A 17,118-nucleotide genomic window follows, 5' to 3' on the forward strand; every position below is an offset into this window, starting at 1 on the left:
TGTCAAGAGCTGAAGGCTGACGATGAACTAATGCCAGTAGTGTTCCTGTGAATCGCCCGTCATGGTTCATTTAAAAACACAGAACTTCAAACGGGGGCCTTTAGACGTCTCTCACATTCCTGCATGATCTGTAGTCATGAGCAGCTTTAGTGGAGACCAGACATGAGAACACCGAGGACACAGAGCATCTGGAGGTTATAGGAAAATGTACTTTTCTCTCCAGAGATCACAGCAAAGAGGAAGATGAAGGACAGAGAAAAAATGTAGCTCCTGGTCTCGTCTGTGCTCTGAGGTTTTTGAAATCTCACAGAGATCACAGTGAACAAGGTGAGAGGCAGAGGAGTGCAGCTTCTCACTTCTGTTGACATACTGTCTACACTATTCGTCCTTCAATAGAAGAAAGACAGAAATAAAAACCTCACACAACTGCTTCACTTACACATTACTAAAACTAAGGTTGTGTGTGAATAAAAGAACTCAGTATGAACATGCTCACGTTCGTCTCTGCTGCTGCTGCCCTGCTGTCTGTGCTGCAGGTCTGACTGCTTCCGGCTGTGCAGACCTTTCCTGCCGTCACCGGACCAGACGTCAGACGGAGACTCCTGCAGCAGCCCCAGCTCCTCCGCCGTGTGGCACTCCAGCATCCCCATCGTATAATCGGGCAGCCCCGTCGCTTTGCCCGTGTCCCAGCGGGGCGCATAGCGGGGCACCTGGGCGTCCGACTGGGGCAGCAGCTTGCGGTCACTCTGCTGGCTGTAGCAGAGGAGCTTGGCCCCCCGCCTGGTGGGGCCGTTGGAGGAGACGGCGTCTTTGTTCTGGGCGTACTGGATGATGCGGTTCAGCTTCTGGCTGAGGGCCAGCTTCATGCCCTCGTAGGCACTTCGGGAGACCTTGGAACGTGACAGCTTCTGGTTGGCGATGAGGTGACACTTCTCGAAGCAGTCTCTGTGGCCTCGCAGGGACTTTGAGTGCAACAAGGTGGCAGAGGACACACCTGCATTCACAGACACACAAAGCAGGGAGTCAGTAACCACAATGAGAGGCAGCACAATCAAAGATATGAGAGGAAAAACACAGTGAACTCAAAAACTTCACGGTTTTTGACCATAAAAAGGATGCAGGAAAAAAAAAACTCCTCAAAGTGAGTGGAAGATAGAGCAGTAACCTACTGAACCTCCCACCGCAAATAAAAGGAAACCAGTATGAGCGCGAGCTAAAACTGGCAGATCGACCTGCCGTGATCTCTCCGTGGAAGCTGCTTAGTGTGCTGTGGATTAGCCAGCGGAGCGTTGAAATAGCAGGGATAACAGATTAACCCAGTCTCAATGCAAATATAAAGCATATTTAGAACATTTTCACTGAGCGTCACACGAAACGAAAATAGTCTCCGACACATGAAGCAGTGTTTCATTTAAGTTCATTCATTAGACCTCGAACATACTGCTGTACCTATAAAACATATATATATGAAGAGTTCATTTGCAAAAACAAATCACTCTAACTTGTTTTTTTTGTTGTTTGCTTCAGATAAAATCAATCAAACTGAAGTTGAGTGGATCTGACTCAGTGGAAATGACAAAAACAGAGATAACTTCAGTTTGATTGATGTTGTCTCAGGTAGACGATGGAACATTAAGTTCTCTGAAGGTTTGTGAAGATGGAGGTATCTGTTTTTGCAAATTAACTCTTCATATATAAACATTTGTCAAACAACAAGACCGATATGAACCCAACTTGCTGATCCTGCGTTAAAAACAAGACTGAAGTATCTCATCTCAGCAGAAGATGAACCTCAGAAACAAAACAATTCCACATTTGTCATTAAAAAATAAACTGAGCAGCAGCTTCGGCACACGGGCTGCTGCTGTTATATAACCAAGACTACATTCCTAGGAGGTACCTAAGGACACATGGCGACGCTTCCTGGATCCAGTCAAAACAGGTCACGCTGTAACCATGTCTGTATGCACGGAGGAAATTAAACGCCTAATAAGTGGAGCAGAATTAAAATAACCTCTGAGCAAAATGGGCCAGAGCTTTATAAACAAAGAAAGCTGAAGGTGAAGGAGACGGAACGGGCGAAAAGCGGCGAGATGTGGCTGAAGAGAGTGTGATGGTGTGACGGCCTTCTTCTCACAGCCTACATTTCTCAGCAGACAGACGTACGTGTTGGAGCCTGAGGTGAGGAGATTAGTCAGCGGTGTTCATACAGATTTAAGAGCTCACTTAGGCCAGTTTAGCCTGCAAACACCTCTCCAGCAGTATAATACATACACACCAACACTGGTTACACATATACAACTAAACACACAAGAACAGTCTCTATGGGCCTGGTAGTACCAACAGATCCAGTAGCTGACAGGCAATAAACAATACAAGGAATACTTGAGGCCTATATACGTCAACTGACCTAAAATCCACCATAATGGTGACAAGAGGAAATGGAACCTAAACTTTCAACTGGTCAAGCAAGAGACCCAAGCCATGACTTACTTCAACTCAAAGACACAGCATCACCTGAGCTGTGAGGACCAGACATAACCTATGCTGACTATTTCAGGATTCTGGCAGTTTTTCACAACACTGTATGTTTAAAATGTCCTTTATATGAGAAGAACTGAAGAGAAAAATCTGTTTCAAGTACAAATTTGAGTTAAGGCAATGCTTGGTTCTGTGTAATTTACCTCCACACCTTCTGTTTAGTTTTTTTGGACAGCAAACAGTCCACATCTGATCTGGGACAGTCGGCATTATTGTGTTTTATACGTCTCATTACATAGAAAGGTTTCAAACCATTACACAACCGTGTGAAATTCTATTCTTAGCTCCTGCATATTTGGACCCAGAGTGCCTAGAAAGACGCATCTTTCCAACGGATTAGCCTTTTGAGAGAAGCACATTATATAAAAACGTACGAGTCGTGTGTGTGCATGCTGCCTAATGAATGGTCAATAAATCTCCAGACGCCTTCCTAATAGCTGCAGCGGCTTTCTGCCAGTCAAACAGCCACGCTATAATCCGATCAGTCCCAGTCTTTGGACTACCACAAAAACACACTGACTATCAGTTGCCGAGCAGAAAAACCATTGGCCCACAACCAGGGCAGCGCAGCACCAGCCAAAGACCTCACTCCAGCTAAGCAGCTTAGCACGAGTCTTTCATGGCTGCACACATAAGCGCAGGCACACACAGACTATTCACTGGAGGTGAATCAACATTGTTCAGCGGTGACAGCGAGAGACGTTAGGCACACTGATGACCAACGAGCTTGTTTTTTCCTGCTCTTATGTGGGGAAGGAGCCAAGTCGGACAAACAAAGACGAAGCACAGACACACGCTTGGTTGGGTCTCTGGACGAAGCCTTAAACACCTGGCAGTGTAGCGCTAAGCTATCAAATCAGAATCAAAGTAGTTAAGCCAATTTAAATATTAGAAAATAATAAATGTGTTGTAAAAAGAAAACCACAGTAAAGTGATGCTTATAAAAGTCAGACACAGGGAGACAATAGTGATGTGTGTGGCTGACAGACACTTAATCAAGCCATAAGAAAATTCTAACGAATGTTTGATATTGGGCTGCAAGGTGGCTCGGTGGTTAACATCGTTGCCTCGCAACTAGAAGGTCGCCGGTTTGCGTCCCGGTGAGGACACCCAGGATCTTTCTGCGTGGAGTCTCCATGTTCTCCCCGTGCAGTGTGGGTTCTCTCCGGGTTCTCCGGCTTCCTCCCACAGTCCAGAAACATGCTGAGGTTAATTGGTGATTGTAAATTGTCCGTAGGTGTGAATGTGAGTGTGCTTGGTTGTCTGTCTCTAAGTGTAGCCCTGTGATAGACTGGTTACCTGTCCAGGTGAACCTGCCTTCACCCTGAGTCAGCTGGGATAGACTCCAGCCCCCCATGACACTGGTGAGGATTAAGCGGTCTATAGATGATGGATGCATTAGATACAAACAACCAAGAAAACACACAACAGAAACACAAAGTTCAAGAACAAGCCTGAAGCCCCTTCCCATGTCCCAACAGCCAAAGCCTTGGTAAATGAACCGGTTTGTCCTCCCTGCACCCCCCCATGGCTTTTGTGCAGGTCTCCAAGGTGTGCTGGCCCACAACCGCATTGGCCTCCTGTCGCCTCCAACCCAGCCCTCAGGCAACAAGGATCAGTGGTGGCCTTAGAGAGACGATCCTCCTGCACGCCTGTGTCTCCCACCGATCTCAGCAGCTTGCTCCGTGGAACATTATTAAAACAGGCCTTTGAAAGTTGTCACTGTTTTATCGATGTCGACTCAATCATTAATCCCTCGTCTGACACTTAACAAGGACAGTTCTTGAAATTGTTTTTCATACAATTTAAGGGAAGGCTCTTATTTCAGGGGCAGTGAAACACTTTACAGAGTTTTTGTCACACATCTGAGTAAAGAGAAGTTGAGCAAACTGTGGAGCGGCATTAAAACACAGGAAGAACGAACTGCAGCTATGTTGGGTCATTTATAGCAAAGCAGCCAAAGGAGCTCTCTCAAAATGCACACGGCATAATCGGCAGGCTGCTGAGACCAGATCTAGTTCTGCTCTTTATTTAGTGGCTGCAGTTTTGTCCAAATTTAACTCGCATTCTAACTTGCACCCTGCAAACTTGGTCTTGTGGTTTAAATCATGGAAAGGAAACTCAGACGTGAGTTTCAACTGTGCTCATGCCATGGACACACATATACAGAACATAATACAGACCCGGTTGTGTTTCAGCATGTGTCTCTTTTGTCTGGAGCTACCATGTGCAGACTTCTGGTTTTGCTCTGAACAGTGTATCTCCCGGGCAAGGACACCTGATTCTTGACACACTTCTGGGGAGCCACGAGTTGGTAATGAGGACAAGTGGGACAGAGGTCACGGGTGGTAAAGTGTCACACAGCACAGCATGGCACCGCTCAGGAGAATGTGTTGTCAGCAGCTGCACGAGCAAACCTGGACGGCAACACAGCGCTCACATGAACAACAGTGAACTCAAACCACCTGTTAACCGCTACACAACTTCCACAGCTCTTCCCACAGACGAGCTGTCGGTTACAAGAAACCACACCTGCCCAAACTGAAACTCAACAACAGCTACACCATCTGCTTCAGCCTGGAGGACACGTAAAGAGGACCGAAACCTACACTCGTGTATACATCTCAGCATGGCAGACGACAAAATGAAAACAAAACAGCACATAGTCACCAAAACAGAAACAGACTTCAATCAATACACAACATGTTCTCTACATTTAGAACGAAAGGAGGAAGCCGGAGAACCCGGAGAGAACCCACGCTGCACGGGGAGAACACGGAGACTCCACGCAGAAAGATCCCAAGTGTCCTCACCAGGACGCAAACCGGCGACCTTCTAGCTGCAAGGGGACGGTGCGAACCACCGAACCACCGTGCAGCCCTGATATAAATCCTACACATATAAATTTACATATATTCTAAAGTCTAAGAAGAAAAAAACAAAAGTCAGTCATCAGGTTTTCAAAGCATAATGACATCTGAATGATCAAAAACATCTTAAATCAGGGTATTTCTGTCATAACATAAATAATGCTTGTAACTCCAGTGACACTAATCTTTTATGGAGTGGAAACAAAACACCTCAGCCACTTGTGAATGAATGTAGGAAACAAAAAGGCTCAATTCTGGCAAATTAATATTACCAAACAATGAAATCCTCTGTACGACCCTTAATAAACCTGTGTTGTTGTTGTTGTTGTTTTTTTAAACTATACAAAGTTTACTGATATTATTAAAGACCATCTAAATATTGCTCAAGAATCACTTCACTTTAGGCAGCATTTTTGGAGCTCTGACAACAAATGATGCGTATACAAAGCAGACAGCTGTCTCTGCTCAGGCAGAACAACGTAAACAACATGTCAGACTCTGCGGTGAGTAAACACTCACGAGCTCGTCACATATTAACCCAGACGCTTTGCATGGTAAAGATGTAGTGACAGAAATTCAAGAATAAACGCTGCACATAGACGGGACCACAATATACGACTAACCAGTTCTGATCAATTAGTTAATATAAGAATAAAGAACAAGCCGGTTCCACACAGCCCATGTATGATGCTTTACACTGTGGTTATAGCATTATTAATTATGCGGCCTCTGGTGCATCCTACAGGGCAGATATCAGTAAACCTACGGTAAGCTGATAGTGTAACAGAGCCACGCGGCTGACGTTACCACCCTGCTGCAGATCACATAGTGCAGCAGAAGATAACGTTCTTTATAGAAGTAGTCGTGGACGTTGGCCTGATAGCGGGTCAGAAGGGTGGGCGATTCGACCAAAAGATCATATCTTCTGGGTCACAATCACGATCTGTGTTCTTCTCACAGATTTAGATCGGGTCATTTGATCACATGATTAGTTTTGGCTGCTGGGACACAAGGAGGCACGTCAACCAAAAAGTGTTTTGGTGTTTATTTCACAACACTGGTTCATTCACCACTATTCTTCGTGTTGTCATGTTTACAATACGAGTTCAAGACGTGCAGTGAGCATTATCCTAAACGTGTCACAGCCAATCACACTTTGGAGTAGAAACGTTTCTGTCATTTACTGATTTAATGATATGATCTGTACAAATTCTCTGTAAAGTATATAATCTCTGCTAAATTAAGATCATCCCTGATATGAGAATGTCACATCACCCACCCCAAATAGTCAGTAGTTCAGATTATAGGAATAAATTAGTTTAGAGCTTTAAGACAATTTTTGTTCCCTGATTTTTCTTCAATAACAAATTAATCCAAACTGAATTCTTTTTGTCGGGCTAATAGAGCCGTTTATTTAAGAGCTTTTTTTTATTTAACCCAGTATATTAGTACTAAATCAGAGGGCCACACAGTAGTTCTCGCTAAACTCTGGACCCCATCATACAGCTACCACAGGCAGCAGCATAATTAGACCTCTCTATACACCCCAGGGTGAAGAGTTCACCCACAATAAATGAGCTGTTTATAGGCGCGCACTACAATAGCCCCTGTAGAGCAGCAGCCAGAATCTGCACCAGCTGCATTATTCAGGCCTTCCACAGGAGGAATTTTCTGTTTATTCATTCCAAACCCAGCTGGTAATATTACCAGGCCTCAGCAAAAATTCCGTCCTCATTACGTAAGCAGATCGAGGAGCGAGGCCGGGCTGAGGCCGACCCTGGCAGCTCAGCAGACGTCTTGTCTGACCAGGAGCCAGACGAGCAAAAAGACAGCGAAAGAAAACCTTTAGCGTGAGAGGATAAAGGTTGTACTATGTTCGCTTACTCACTTGTGTCAGATCTCCTTAGGTGTCAATGAAGCACAGCTCGTCACATCCAATAAGGCCGGCTCGTTAGGAAAAAGAAAAGCGCTGACGAGTTTGAATTTCACTGCACTGAGCCGGAACTCAGCCCAGAAGTCAATGATGCTGTTATCAACTTTGACCATGTTTGGTGGTTTGAATTAAAAGAGAGAGAGGAGAGAGAGAGACCATGTTTTAACGTGAGTATGAACACATGAAAGGCAAAGACACTGTTGTGGGTCAACTATTGCACAATAACTGATGAAAACTAACTGCTCACTCTCATCTGACTGCCACATCTGACACCCATAACAACATGTGATGTGCACATTCTAGTCATCCATCCATCCATCATCTCAACACCTTAATCCTCACCAGGGTCATGGGGGGCTGGAGTCTATCCCAGCTGACTCAGGGTGAAGGCAGGTTCACCTGGACAGGTAACCAGTCTATCACAGGGCTACACTTAGAGACAGACAACCAAGCACACTCACATTCACACCTACGGACAATTTACAATCACCAATTAACCTCAGCATGTTTCTGGACTGTGGGAGGAAGCCGGAGAACCCGGAGAGAACCCACATGGGAGACTCCACGGGTGTCCTCACCGGGACGTGAACCGGCGACCTTCTTGCTGCGAGGCAACGGTGCTAACCACCGAGCAGCCCCCATTCTAGTCAGAGGACTTTTTTTCAGCTGAATGTGAAGTCTGGCTCCCCTGACTGCCTCACAGAGCTCTTATCTTATAGTCTTGGCATCACAGGCATTTCAGGGCCGGGTTGGTATCAGGTTGCTCTGAGCAGTCACAATAACAGCTAAGATTACGAGAATTCGTCTGAAATATACACGCTCGTTTAGCTCGACACAGCTTTTCCACATAAGGGAAGCAACAACTGGAGACCGGCCGGACAGGCTGTGGTGTTCCGGTGTGGGACTGCAGCTTGTTCTCTGCTGTGTTGATGCTCAAGGCTGTGTAGCCATGTGTGTTATACTGCCTCAGATGGTACAGTAAGATAAAGGAAAAGAAAGCACTTTAAGTAAGAAATGCCAAGTCAAGCAGAGGTTGAGCAAAATGTAAATAGGCACAATTTCTGTTCTGTACTTTCTGATGGAAACAACCGGCAAACACGGGCCGAGGCAGTTTCCTCAGGAAACAACCACTTGAAGCAACAACAAAGACTGAACTTCCTCAAAACAGCCTTCACGGTTAGATCTGCACCTGGTGGTACTGCAGCCTTGGTCACAAACAACTCTGCCAAATCTGCTCAATGCTCATTATATACAGTATATAACATCAGACTGTGGAGATGACTAAGCCTTTTATAATTAGTGGACTTTGTTGGTGCTTCTTACTATCTAGCTTCAGCCTCCAGAGCTGCGTGTGTCAGCAGCTGACATTTCAGCAGACAAGTCTGAACCTCTCCAGCAGAGACAGGGGAGGTGGTTTGTGGTCTTAACACTTAAGTAAAGGCTCATAATGGATTCACTTTCTGCTGCAATTTCACTACAAGGCTGAGTGGCCGGCTGTTGGAGAACATCAATACCCAACAAAAAGCTCAAAACAATAACAATAATACATTTATTTTATTAAGAGGCGCCTTTCTTGGCACTCAAGGCCACCGTACATACATATAACTTTAAAATTAAAAGTTCGTATTTGTGAGAGGGGCCTCACTGGTTTCACAGCTCAGGTTGCTAGTTATGAGGATCCCTGTGATAGGAGCTTTATTGTGTTTTTTTGACTGTTTGGCAAAGTTTGGTTCAAAAAAAAGAACAAAACAACACTGAAGATATGATTAGGGGAGCATGACTGGATTCAGGTTGGCCTTGACATTCAAAATATACAACAGAAAGCCTGATGTGTGAACTGGAGGAACTTCATGAAGGCAGACGTTTAGGAGATAAAAGACGTTATAAAGCTGCATTGTTTGAGAAGTAAAGTCTTGTGTGTTTTTGTGATATGCTGCTGTAACACTGCCATCTCCCTCAGGGATCAATAAAGTACTCTATTTGTCTGATCCATCAATCTGTATCGTGACAGTCGCAGTGTGATTCAAATATATTCAAAATCTGTGTGATTTAATATCAAAAATAACACGAGGTGTGCTGTACATGTGGCTTTCCTGAGATTAAATGAAACCAAATATGCTCAGTTTACTTCAAGGAATCAGGTCCTGTATGAACCCTTTTTTTTCAACCTTAGAAAACTCATTTTGCTGGTGGCTTATCCATGCAGAGGTCATTTATAACAAACAAAACTTTTATTTCATATGTATTCATATATTTATATCTGTATTAAATGTGTATCACCCAACAAATGAATACCTAATAATTAATAACTAAGTAATTCTAATGCATTTAACTGATAATTCTGGTTAAACTCAGCTCATGTATAAATAAAACAAATATATAGAGAACCTCCACAGCAGTGATTTGTACATTGCAGCACAAAGGGCCCTCCTGATTTACAAAAAAACAAAAAACAAAAAGCAAATCTGCCTGGACTGTTTTCTAATAAATATTCAGAACCAGCATTGAGCAAGAACACAATGAATATTCAGCAGGAGAAATTCTCCCTTGAGATAACATGATATAGTTTAGGAAGGAAAGACTCTGCGAGATATGAAGCCCACTTCCTGCCCTTCATATTACACTCAGCCAGCATTAATGACTTTTGTTCTGCTCTCCTTTAACAAATGATGGCACAGGATGAATGAGTGCTGATGAGCAGTTGGCCTTGGTTTCCAATCAGCCATGCCTAAAGTGGCCACATGAAGCTTGGCAAGCTCTCCCTCCCCACCACCACCACCACCCCACCAATGAAACGCTCAGCTGCATCACAAACACGTGCATGTCTGCAAACTCCACCTCCTCTCCCCCCAGACCCAACAGTTGCGTAACAGCCACTTCATTGCCACATCGTCTACGTCCAAACCTGCGCCCTGAGAAGAACACAATGGTGCTGATGCAGTCTGAGAGGCCTGGGCTGACACAACCAGTACAAAGGGCACCCCAGTTTGGAAAAACTGGTTTGGGGATAAATGCCGTACCAACTGACTTGCTTCTATCTGAACACAGCATAAGTGGGGCACATGCAGGGACGCCCCAACTAAATAAACCCTGCATTTGTTGAATAGAAACGAATAAAAAAAGGATTTAAATAAGTTGGATTATCTCTTTTAAGAAATCCAGTACTCCAACAGGATGCCAGCGAGGAGCAAAAAAACTACAAAGAAGAACCTGAAATCTCTATTTAGTTATCAAACGTGCAGCCAGTTGCTGAGGATAAAACAAAGTAGTGCTGCATAATTTACAGATCAGTCATTTCTGTTATTGTTTTTGTATAACAGCTCCATTTAGGTTTCTGACATGAATGTATGTATTGTATACCATATTTAGATTATATTTTTCTGCAGAATGATGATTAATGAGCCTACAAGCGCTTACTAACATAACTTTAAGGCGCACAAAAAAAACAGAGTAATTAATCAATACCCACACAGATTGTTCCCTTGTACCAACAGAACAGGCCTATAAATCCTCTGTGCATATGCGTTTCCTCATGCAGACAACAAAATGATATACAGCTCTGGGAGCTCTTAGTCAGCTCCCTGAATGGTATATAGCTGCTTTACACAATCGCACTGTGCACAAATAAACACACACGCTTCACTACCGCAGAAAAGAGCCTTTGTGCATGCATGAGACGAGTGCCAAATGAGAGGCATATCCAATCCCTTCTGATTCCCCATTCTTCTTCAAATAGGCCACTCATTAATTAAGAGATGAAAAAACTTCAAACACATGCTCTTGAGTTGGAGTGGCACATCAAACAGGAGAATCACAGCAGCCTGCCAGCGAGGGCTTTGGTCCTACAGGCCCATTACGCTTCACATATAGCTTATATGTTGTTCCTGAAGAGGATAAAAGAAGTGTTTGCGGAAGGCAGTCCTATAAGACATCAAACTCCGAGGCTCTTACGCTCTATTACAACTCCTGATGCAAGCATATATTTGCTATGATGGGAACTGATGATCAAAAAGAATCTGCAAAAGTGATTTTCTTTGTGATCCAAATACTGGAGACTCTTGGCAGCTAAGACTGGCGCTTATCTATCCACATAAGATTGGCTTTATATGAAGCAAGGCAGTGAAACGGCTGGTGATGGAGATAGAGTTTAAAACAGGCATCGGGGGACGTGCATGTGTGTTCAGGAGGCATTAGAGAGGTCACACTGTGGTTTAAAAAAAATTTAAAATTCCCTTTTCCCCCCACATGACTTTGTGTGCTCTTCATAAACAAACAAAAGCCCCCAAGTCTTGGTTCTTACCTTCAATACTGAGTTCAAAGCAGACATGGCAGAAAGATAAGGTCCCTGTTTCTGTCTCTAACTTGCAGACACTGCAGATGTTGTCATCATTCAGATCAATGTTCACAAACTGCTCCTCTTCATCCATAGTGCTTCTGGGGAGAAACAACCAGTGAAAGAGAAGCATTGTTAAAGAGCTCGCACGCTGCTATTTTATTAATCAGGTCACTCTCAAATAAACTTATTAAAAATGCAGTTTTTTTGGTAGCGTCGGTAGGAGGGCTAGTTTTTAGTTCACACTATTTCTGGTCGTAAAGGAGGCAGTTGTGTTTTCAAGTCAGTGGATTGTTGATAAAATGGTCCAGCTAATTGTTGACACAGCAGATTGAACTGGACTGTCTGTCTCTAATCACTGTCCCAAATTTGATGTAATCCACAGTGTTGGAAAAAAAAGTCTGAACTCACACTGGAACTACAATCCACATACGAGCAGTCAATCTTAAAAACAACAGGTACATGGAACTGGAATGAGTTTTAAGAGTGGACTCACAACAGCACATTATATAATGTAACGTACAGAAAGAAGGGATTAACTTTAAAACATGCCGATGAATGGAAGGAAAAAAAAACATTAGTGACATCTGGAGCTCCGTTCTGCATTTCAGTATGTAAACAAGTCACTGCCTTCTGCTTTTGAAGAGTAAATCACTCCAACTACAAACATTCAGGCTGACAGGTTGTGGGAAATGCAGCAACTACATACTTTTTTTTAACTGTCAGAAGCAAAATAATAATAATAAAAGAGCTTCAGAAATTAAAAGAAAGACAAACATTTGCTCAGGTTCCCTCATAAAGCATTTATTAATATTGGAGCCACTGCAGCAATAATTTAGAGACAATATTATGGCGTCTGTAGGAATATAAACAATGTGAAGTTTATTGTATTTGTAAAAGTAGGAACTGCTAGTTTCCTTTGAGAAGGCATTTATAATAACAGTGACAAAGCTTTGTCAGAAAATGAAAGGAAAACAAACAAACAAACCGATTCATTTAGAGAGAAACATCTTTTTGGTTCCTTTTGTTATGCTGTCTTGTGACACCCCACAGATCATAATATCAGACTGCTGGTCATGGGAATTGGGTTCAACAGTTCTGATTCAGAGGCAGCACAGACACCAAAAAGCTGTACTGAAGGTTATGTTATCCATACAGTCCCCGTAATCTAAAACATTCAGTATAAAATACATAACAGGTGATGTTGAGCTACACCAGTGGACATCCAGAACAACAACCAGCGGTAGCAGCACCGAGGCTCGGGCTCCATTTGAACTTTTCCGTCCGTGTGATGCGCACACATAGTTCACCTTCACCGCTGCCTTATTCACGTTTATCGTCGGCAGTTTAATCACCCCAACGTCACCGGAGTGTTAGCTCGACCGTACACAGGTGTCGGTAACCGTGTGTCACCGTTAAACAAAACGCCTGCTAACCCAGAAGTTAAGCTAGCAGCACACAGGCATCCTCCGACCGCTCCGCTCCGGCTGATTCGTGACCGTTATTTGACGCTGTTAAAGCGGCGAGCTGCTCAGTAAAACGAGGGCTCCGGCGGTACCGGAGGACACACTGTCGTGAAACTCACCTCCGTCTTGACGAGTGTCTTCGGACAGCTGTTTCTTTTCGTGTGGCGGACCCCTCGGTGTTTGTTCACCCCACGGAGCACGCAGACATCACACACAACAGAGCGTCACGGCAAATCCACAGCAGCTACAGGAGCCTCTCTGCCCTCTCAGCGGGACGAACCACTACTTTGTTTGAGGGGTGCAACTAGTACGTCGGGACGTTAAATATCACATATTCTGCCTTATCGCGAACAAAAAAAAGGCAAACATTATTATTTAATGTACTTACGGTGTAAAATTAACTCATATAAATCGATAAGTTTTATGACATAAACCGTCTGTGGCAACAATAGCAATGAAAGCACCCCTGCAGCTAAAACGAGATGAGTGTTCCGAGCGTCACCAAAACATTTCCATATCAGATGGTAGAAGTCGGGGTTTGGGGGCGAACCAAACACAACAATAACTACACAAAGTGGTTTTAAAGTATTGTCTCCTTGTTGGATGAAGCGTGCGTGGCTGCACACTTTTATTTCTGACACCGTACATCAGCTTATATAACCTTATATCAGCAGCACTTTCTGTTTTCATTTTCCTTTACACGTGGGGAATTCCCGCGAAACACCGACACCAGCAGCCATTAACTGTTCAGGTAGTTGTGCCATTGCAGTACGGGATTTCCTCAAAGGCCATCTAACAAACTGCTGAACTCACTTCTACCTGTGGTATAGAGATAGCTACAGAAGTAAAGACACACCACATGTCCCACCTGTATCACATTAAATTAAATCACTATTTAAAATAGTACACTCAGGACAATGGCACTAATTCTGATTGAATGGTCTTGAAATACAGCACTTGTTTTTATGCTGCTGAATGTACTGCTGAACCTTTAAAAAAAACATTAAAAACTGTACAATAGCTACAGTATTATAAGTTGCGGTGATGTGGGCTCTCTGAACACCTATTTCTCCATCCATCCATTATCTATACACCGTTTAATCCTCACCAGGGTCGTGGGGGGATGTAGTCTGTCCCAGCTGACTTAGGACAGGTAACCAGTCTATCACAGGGCTACACTTAGAGACAGACAACCAAGCACACTCACATTCACACCTACGGACAATTTACAATCACCAATTAACCTCAGCATGTTTCTGGACTGTGGGAGGAAGCCGGAGAACCCGGAGAGAACCCACGCTGCACGGGGAGAACATGGAGACTCCACGCAGAAAGATCCCAGCTGTTCTCAAGGGGACGCGAACCGGTGACCTTCTAGCTGTGAGGAAATGGTGCTAACCACTGCTCTACCTTGCAGCCCACACCTATTGAAAACAGTTGTATTAGCCTGGCCAGTATTGGTCAGCAAAAGTCTAACACTGTGCAAAAAATGAAAAAAAAAAACAAAACAAGAAATGTTAGTAGGACTTCAATTTACTGCCAGAACAAAAGCATAAGCAACCTTGTCCCGGGTTGCCAAACTCGGCAGGTTATTGTTAAAGTCATCTTAGTAACTGGCTGTTTTCATGTCCACATCTGGATAATAATACATATAAAACCTGTGTTACTGTAGCTGTTGTTACTGTGTAAGTTAACATCAGACTGTGTGACCTCTGATGGTAAATGTGACACCATGGCGATCAATACTGCACCTCACAGGTTTCCATCTAGTTAGCTTTATTTGTCTGTCCACTCCTAACAGGTAACACTGCTTACTTTTGCCATACAGGGACTTCTTCTCTGGTCACCTGCACTGTATACATTTAACACACTAAACAGTAGCGCCCTCTGTAGGCTCCAAAAAGCAATTACATTCACTATAGAACAGTAAACATGTCTTAACATCATGTTAAAAAGTTGTTCTGTAAATCTCAGGTTCCGTTTCCGGCCTTAGTGTTAACATGGATGCTAAATCATATTTCTCAGTGTCCTAAAATAGCTAACCTATTAGCTGTGACCAAGTTTCCTGTAGGTCTCAGCTGATCAATCGTAGTGGATCAATAACGTTATTACAGTGTTTTGACGTGCTGCTCATTACTTATCAGCAGATAGAAGTTAAACAAAGTTAATGTTTCTCCACAGAACACTTCCCTCAGTTCAGTTCATGGTTCTTTGGTTTTTACAGTTTTTAAACATTACTGTATTGAACCATTTTTAATGTATTTTTCTGGCTCCTTTGCTCCAGATTGTCTCTTTTTACAGTGTAGTCAACACGTGTAGGAGCAAATAAAATGCAAACACTGACAAAGTTACTGATGTGTCATGTGCATTTACAGTGAATCAGAAGAGCCAACTCCCATCGAGTGAGAGTCAGTCGCTGCTCAGTGGCTCAGCTCGGCTCACGGCAGAACTTTGTTTTGATTGGCAGCATGGCGGCCTTGTGGCCAATCACATGTGAGGATTTAGTGCCACAGCTGATGTTATGATGGAGATGCGATGCTAACTTGAGGAGCCCCTCATCCAAAGAGCAGAAGAGCCACTGAGCTGGTGGCAGGCCAAGGCCTCAGTTTTCCCCCAACTGGTGAAGGTGATGGAGGGGAGACAACATCTGTTCCCTCTGAAAGTGTAGCCCTGTGATAGACTGGTTACCTGTCCAGGTGAACCTGAGTCAGCTGGGATAGACTCCAGCCCCCCACGACCCTAGTGAGGATTAAGGTGTAGAGATGATGGATGGATGGATGGATGGATGGATGGACATTGGGGAAATTTTCTGTGTAACATCAGCAAAGATCGTGCAAACATTTCAGGAATACAAACATAAAATAACCCACAGTATACACAAGTACTAGTTCTTTAACATAACATTGCACCTATCAGTGGTGTTACGTGGATATTTTTTGATGAATAGAAATACAGAGACATAAGATAAACATGATTAATCCCGAAGTCTTACCGCCTACTGGTGGCTGGTAAAGACAAAGATGTTCTTGCTTGTGGTTTGTAGGCTTTCTTGTTCTCACCAGTGGAGCCACAGATGTTGTCAGTTTCTCTGGGTGTTGAGGAGTGATATCTGTCTTGCTGTTCTGTCCTATTTAACAACTCTCATGACTTTCCACAATTCCCTTTTTAACTTTTGAGGTTGAGTCCTAGTATTCTCTTTCTTTTCAACTGAGCCAGAAAGTGTGGGGGTTTTTTTTGTTTTTTTTAAATTTTCCTCTCATATCTTGACAACCATTCGTCCAATTTCCTTCAAATCTGGTGGGTGTGTCGCTGGTTACTCAGTGAAGCACATTCTTGAGTTTGAAGGCGATAGATGGAATGAACGGAGGCCGTTTAGGGGTCTTTTTGTGGTCCTCAGCCTGGCCTGTGGCTGCTTATGGGTGGAGCTACTGTTAAATCAAAAAAGAAATAAACCTAATATCACTGCACTCATCAAATCAAAGTTAGAACCAGGCCTCTCCTACAAACGCTGCAGCTACTTTCTGTGTTTCTTTTAAATCAGGCTGAGAAAATCCCATTTTTTTCATCTAAAAATATTCCTGGATCTTTCTTTTCTATTCATCACACTTTCACTGAATCTCTCCAGCAGAGTTGTAGATTATGTTAATCTGCTTTCTTCAGAGGGTGGAGGAATATCTGAATGGAGACAGAGAAAAGCAGCTCTGCTGTTTGTCACCTCTGCATCTGTCAAAGACGCGACCTGGTAGGAAAGATCAGCAGCTACAGATCACAACACATTTAACGTGAAGCTCAGTTCATGTTGGGACACTTATGGCCAGTGTAGAAAACCTGTCTGGTGACTTTGTCCTGCTTTTTCAAACATTGCCTTACTTTTTCTTCCCACCAGGAAAGTCTACTGAAGTGACAAACAGAGGGCATAAAGCTCTGACTCTGTTCTGGAGGCGGTTATGGAAGTTTTCCCACAGACTGTAAAAG

The 17,118-nt window shown here is 43.6% G+C and overlaps 1 protein-coding gene across 1 annotated transcript in view; it reads right to left on the reverse strand.

Annotated features, from left to right (window-relative positions):
* The window catches only part of cunh21orf91 (chromosome unknown C21orf91 homolog), a 17,746-nt gene extending 4,378 nt beyond the window's left edge, over positions 1–13,368 (reverse strand). The window contains exons 1-3 of the mRNA XM_008287282.1: positions 13,263–13,368; positions 11,645–11,778; positions 497–994 (exon numbers count right to left, since the gene is read on the reverse strand). Of these exons, the coding sequence (XP_008285504.1) occupies positions 497–994; positions 11,645–11,771 (625 nt within the window). The 5' untranslated portion in view covers positions 11,772–11,778; positions 13,263–13,368. The remainder of the gene's footprint in view (positions 1–496; positions 995–11,644; positions 11,779–13,262) is intronic.
* Between the last annotated feature and the right edge of the window lie 3,750 nt (positions 13,369–17,118).

Source organism: Stegastes partitus, unplaced genomic scaffold, assembly GCF_000690725.1.
Source record: "Stegastes partitus isolate 25-593 unplaced genomic scaffold, Stegastes_partitus-1.0.2 Scaffold494, whole genome shotgun sequence".
Taxonomy (NCBI): Eukaryota; Metazoa; Chordata; class Actinopteri; family Pomacentridae; genus Stegastes; species Stegastes partitus.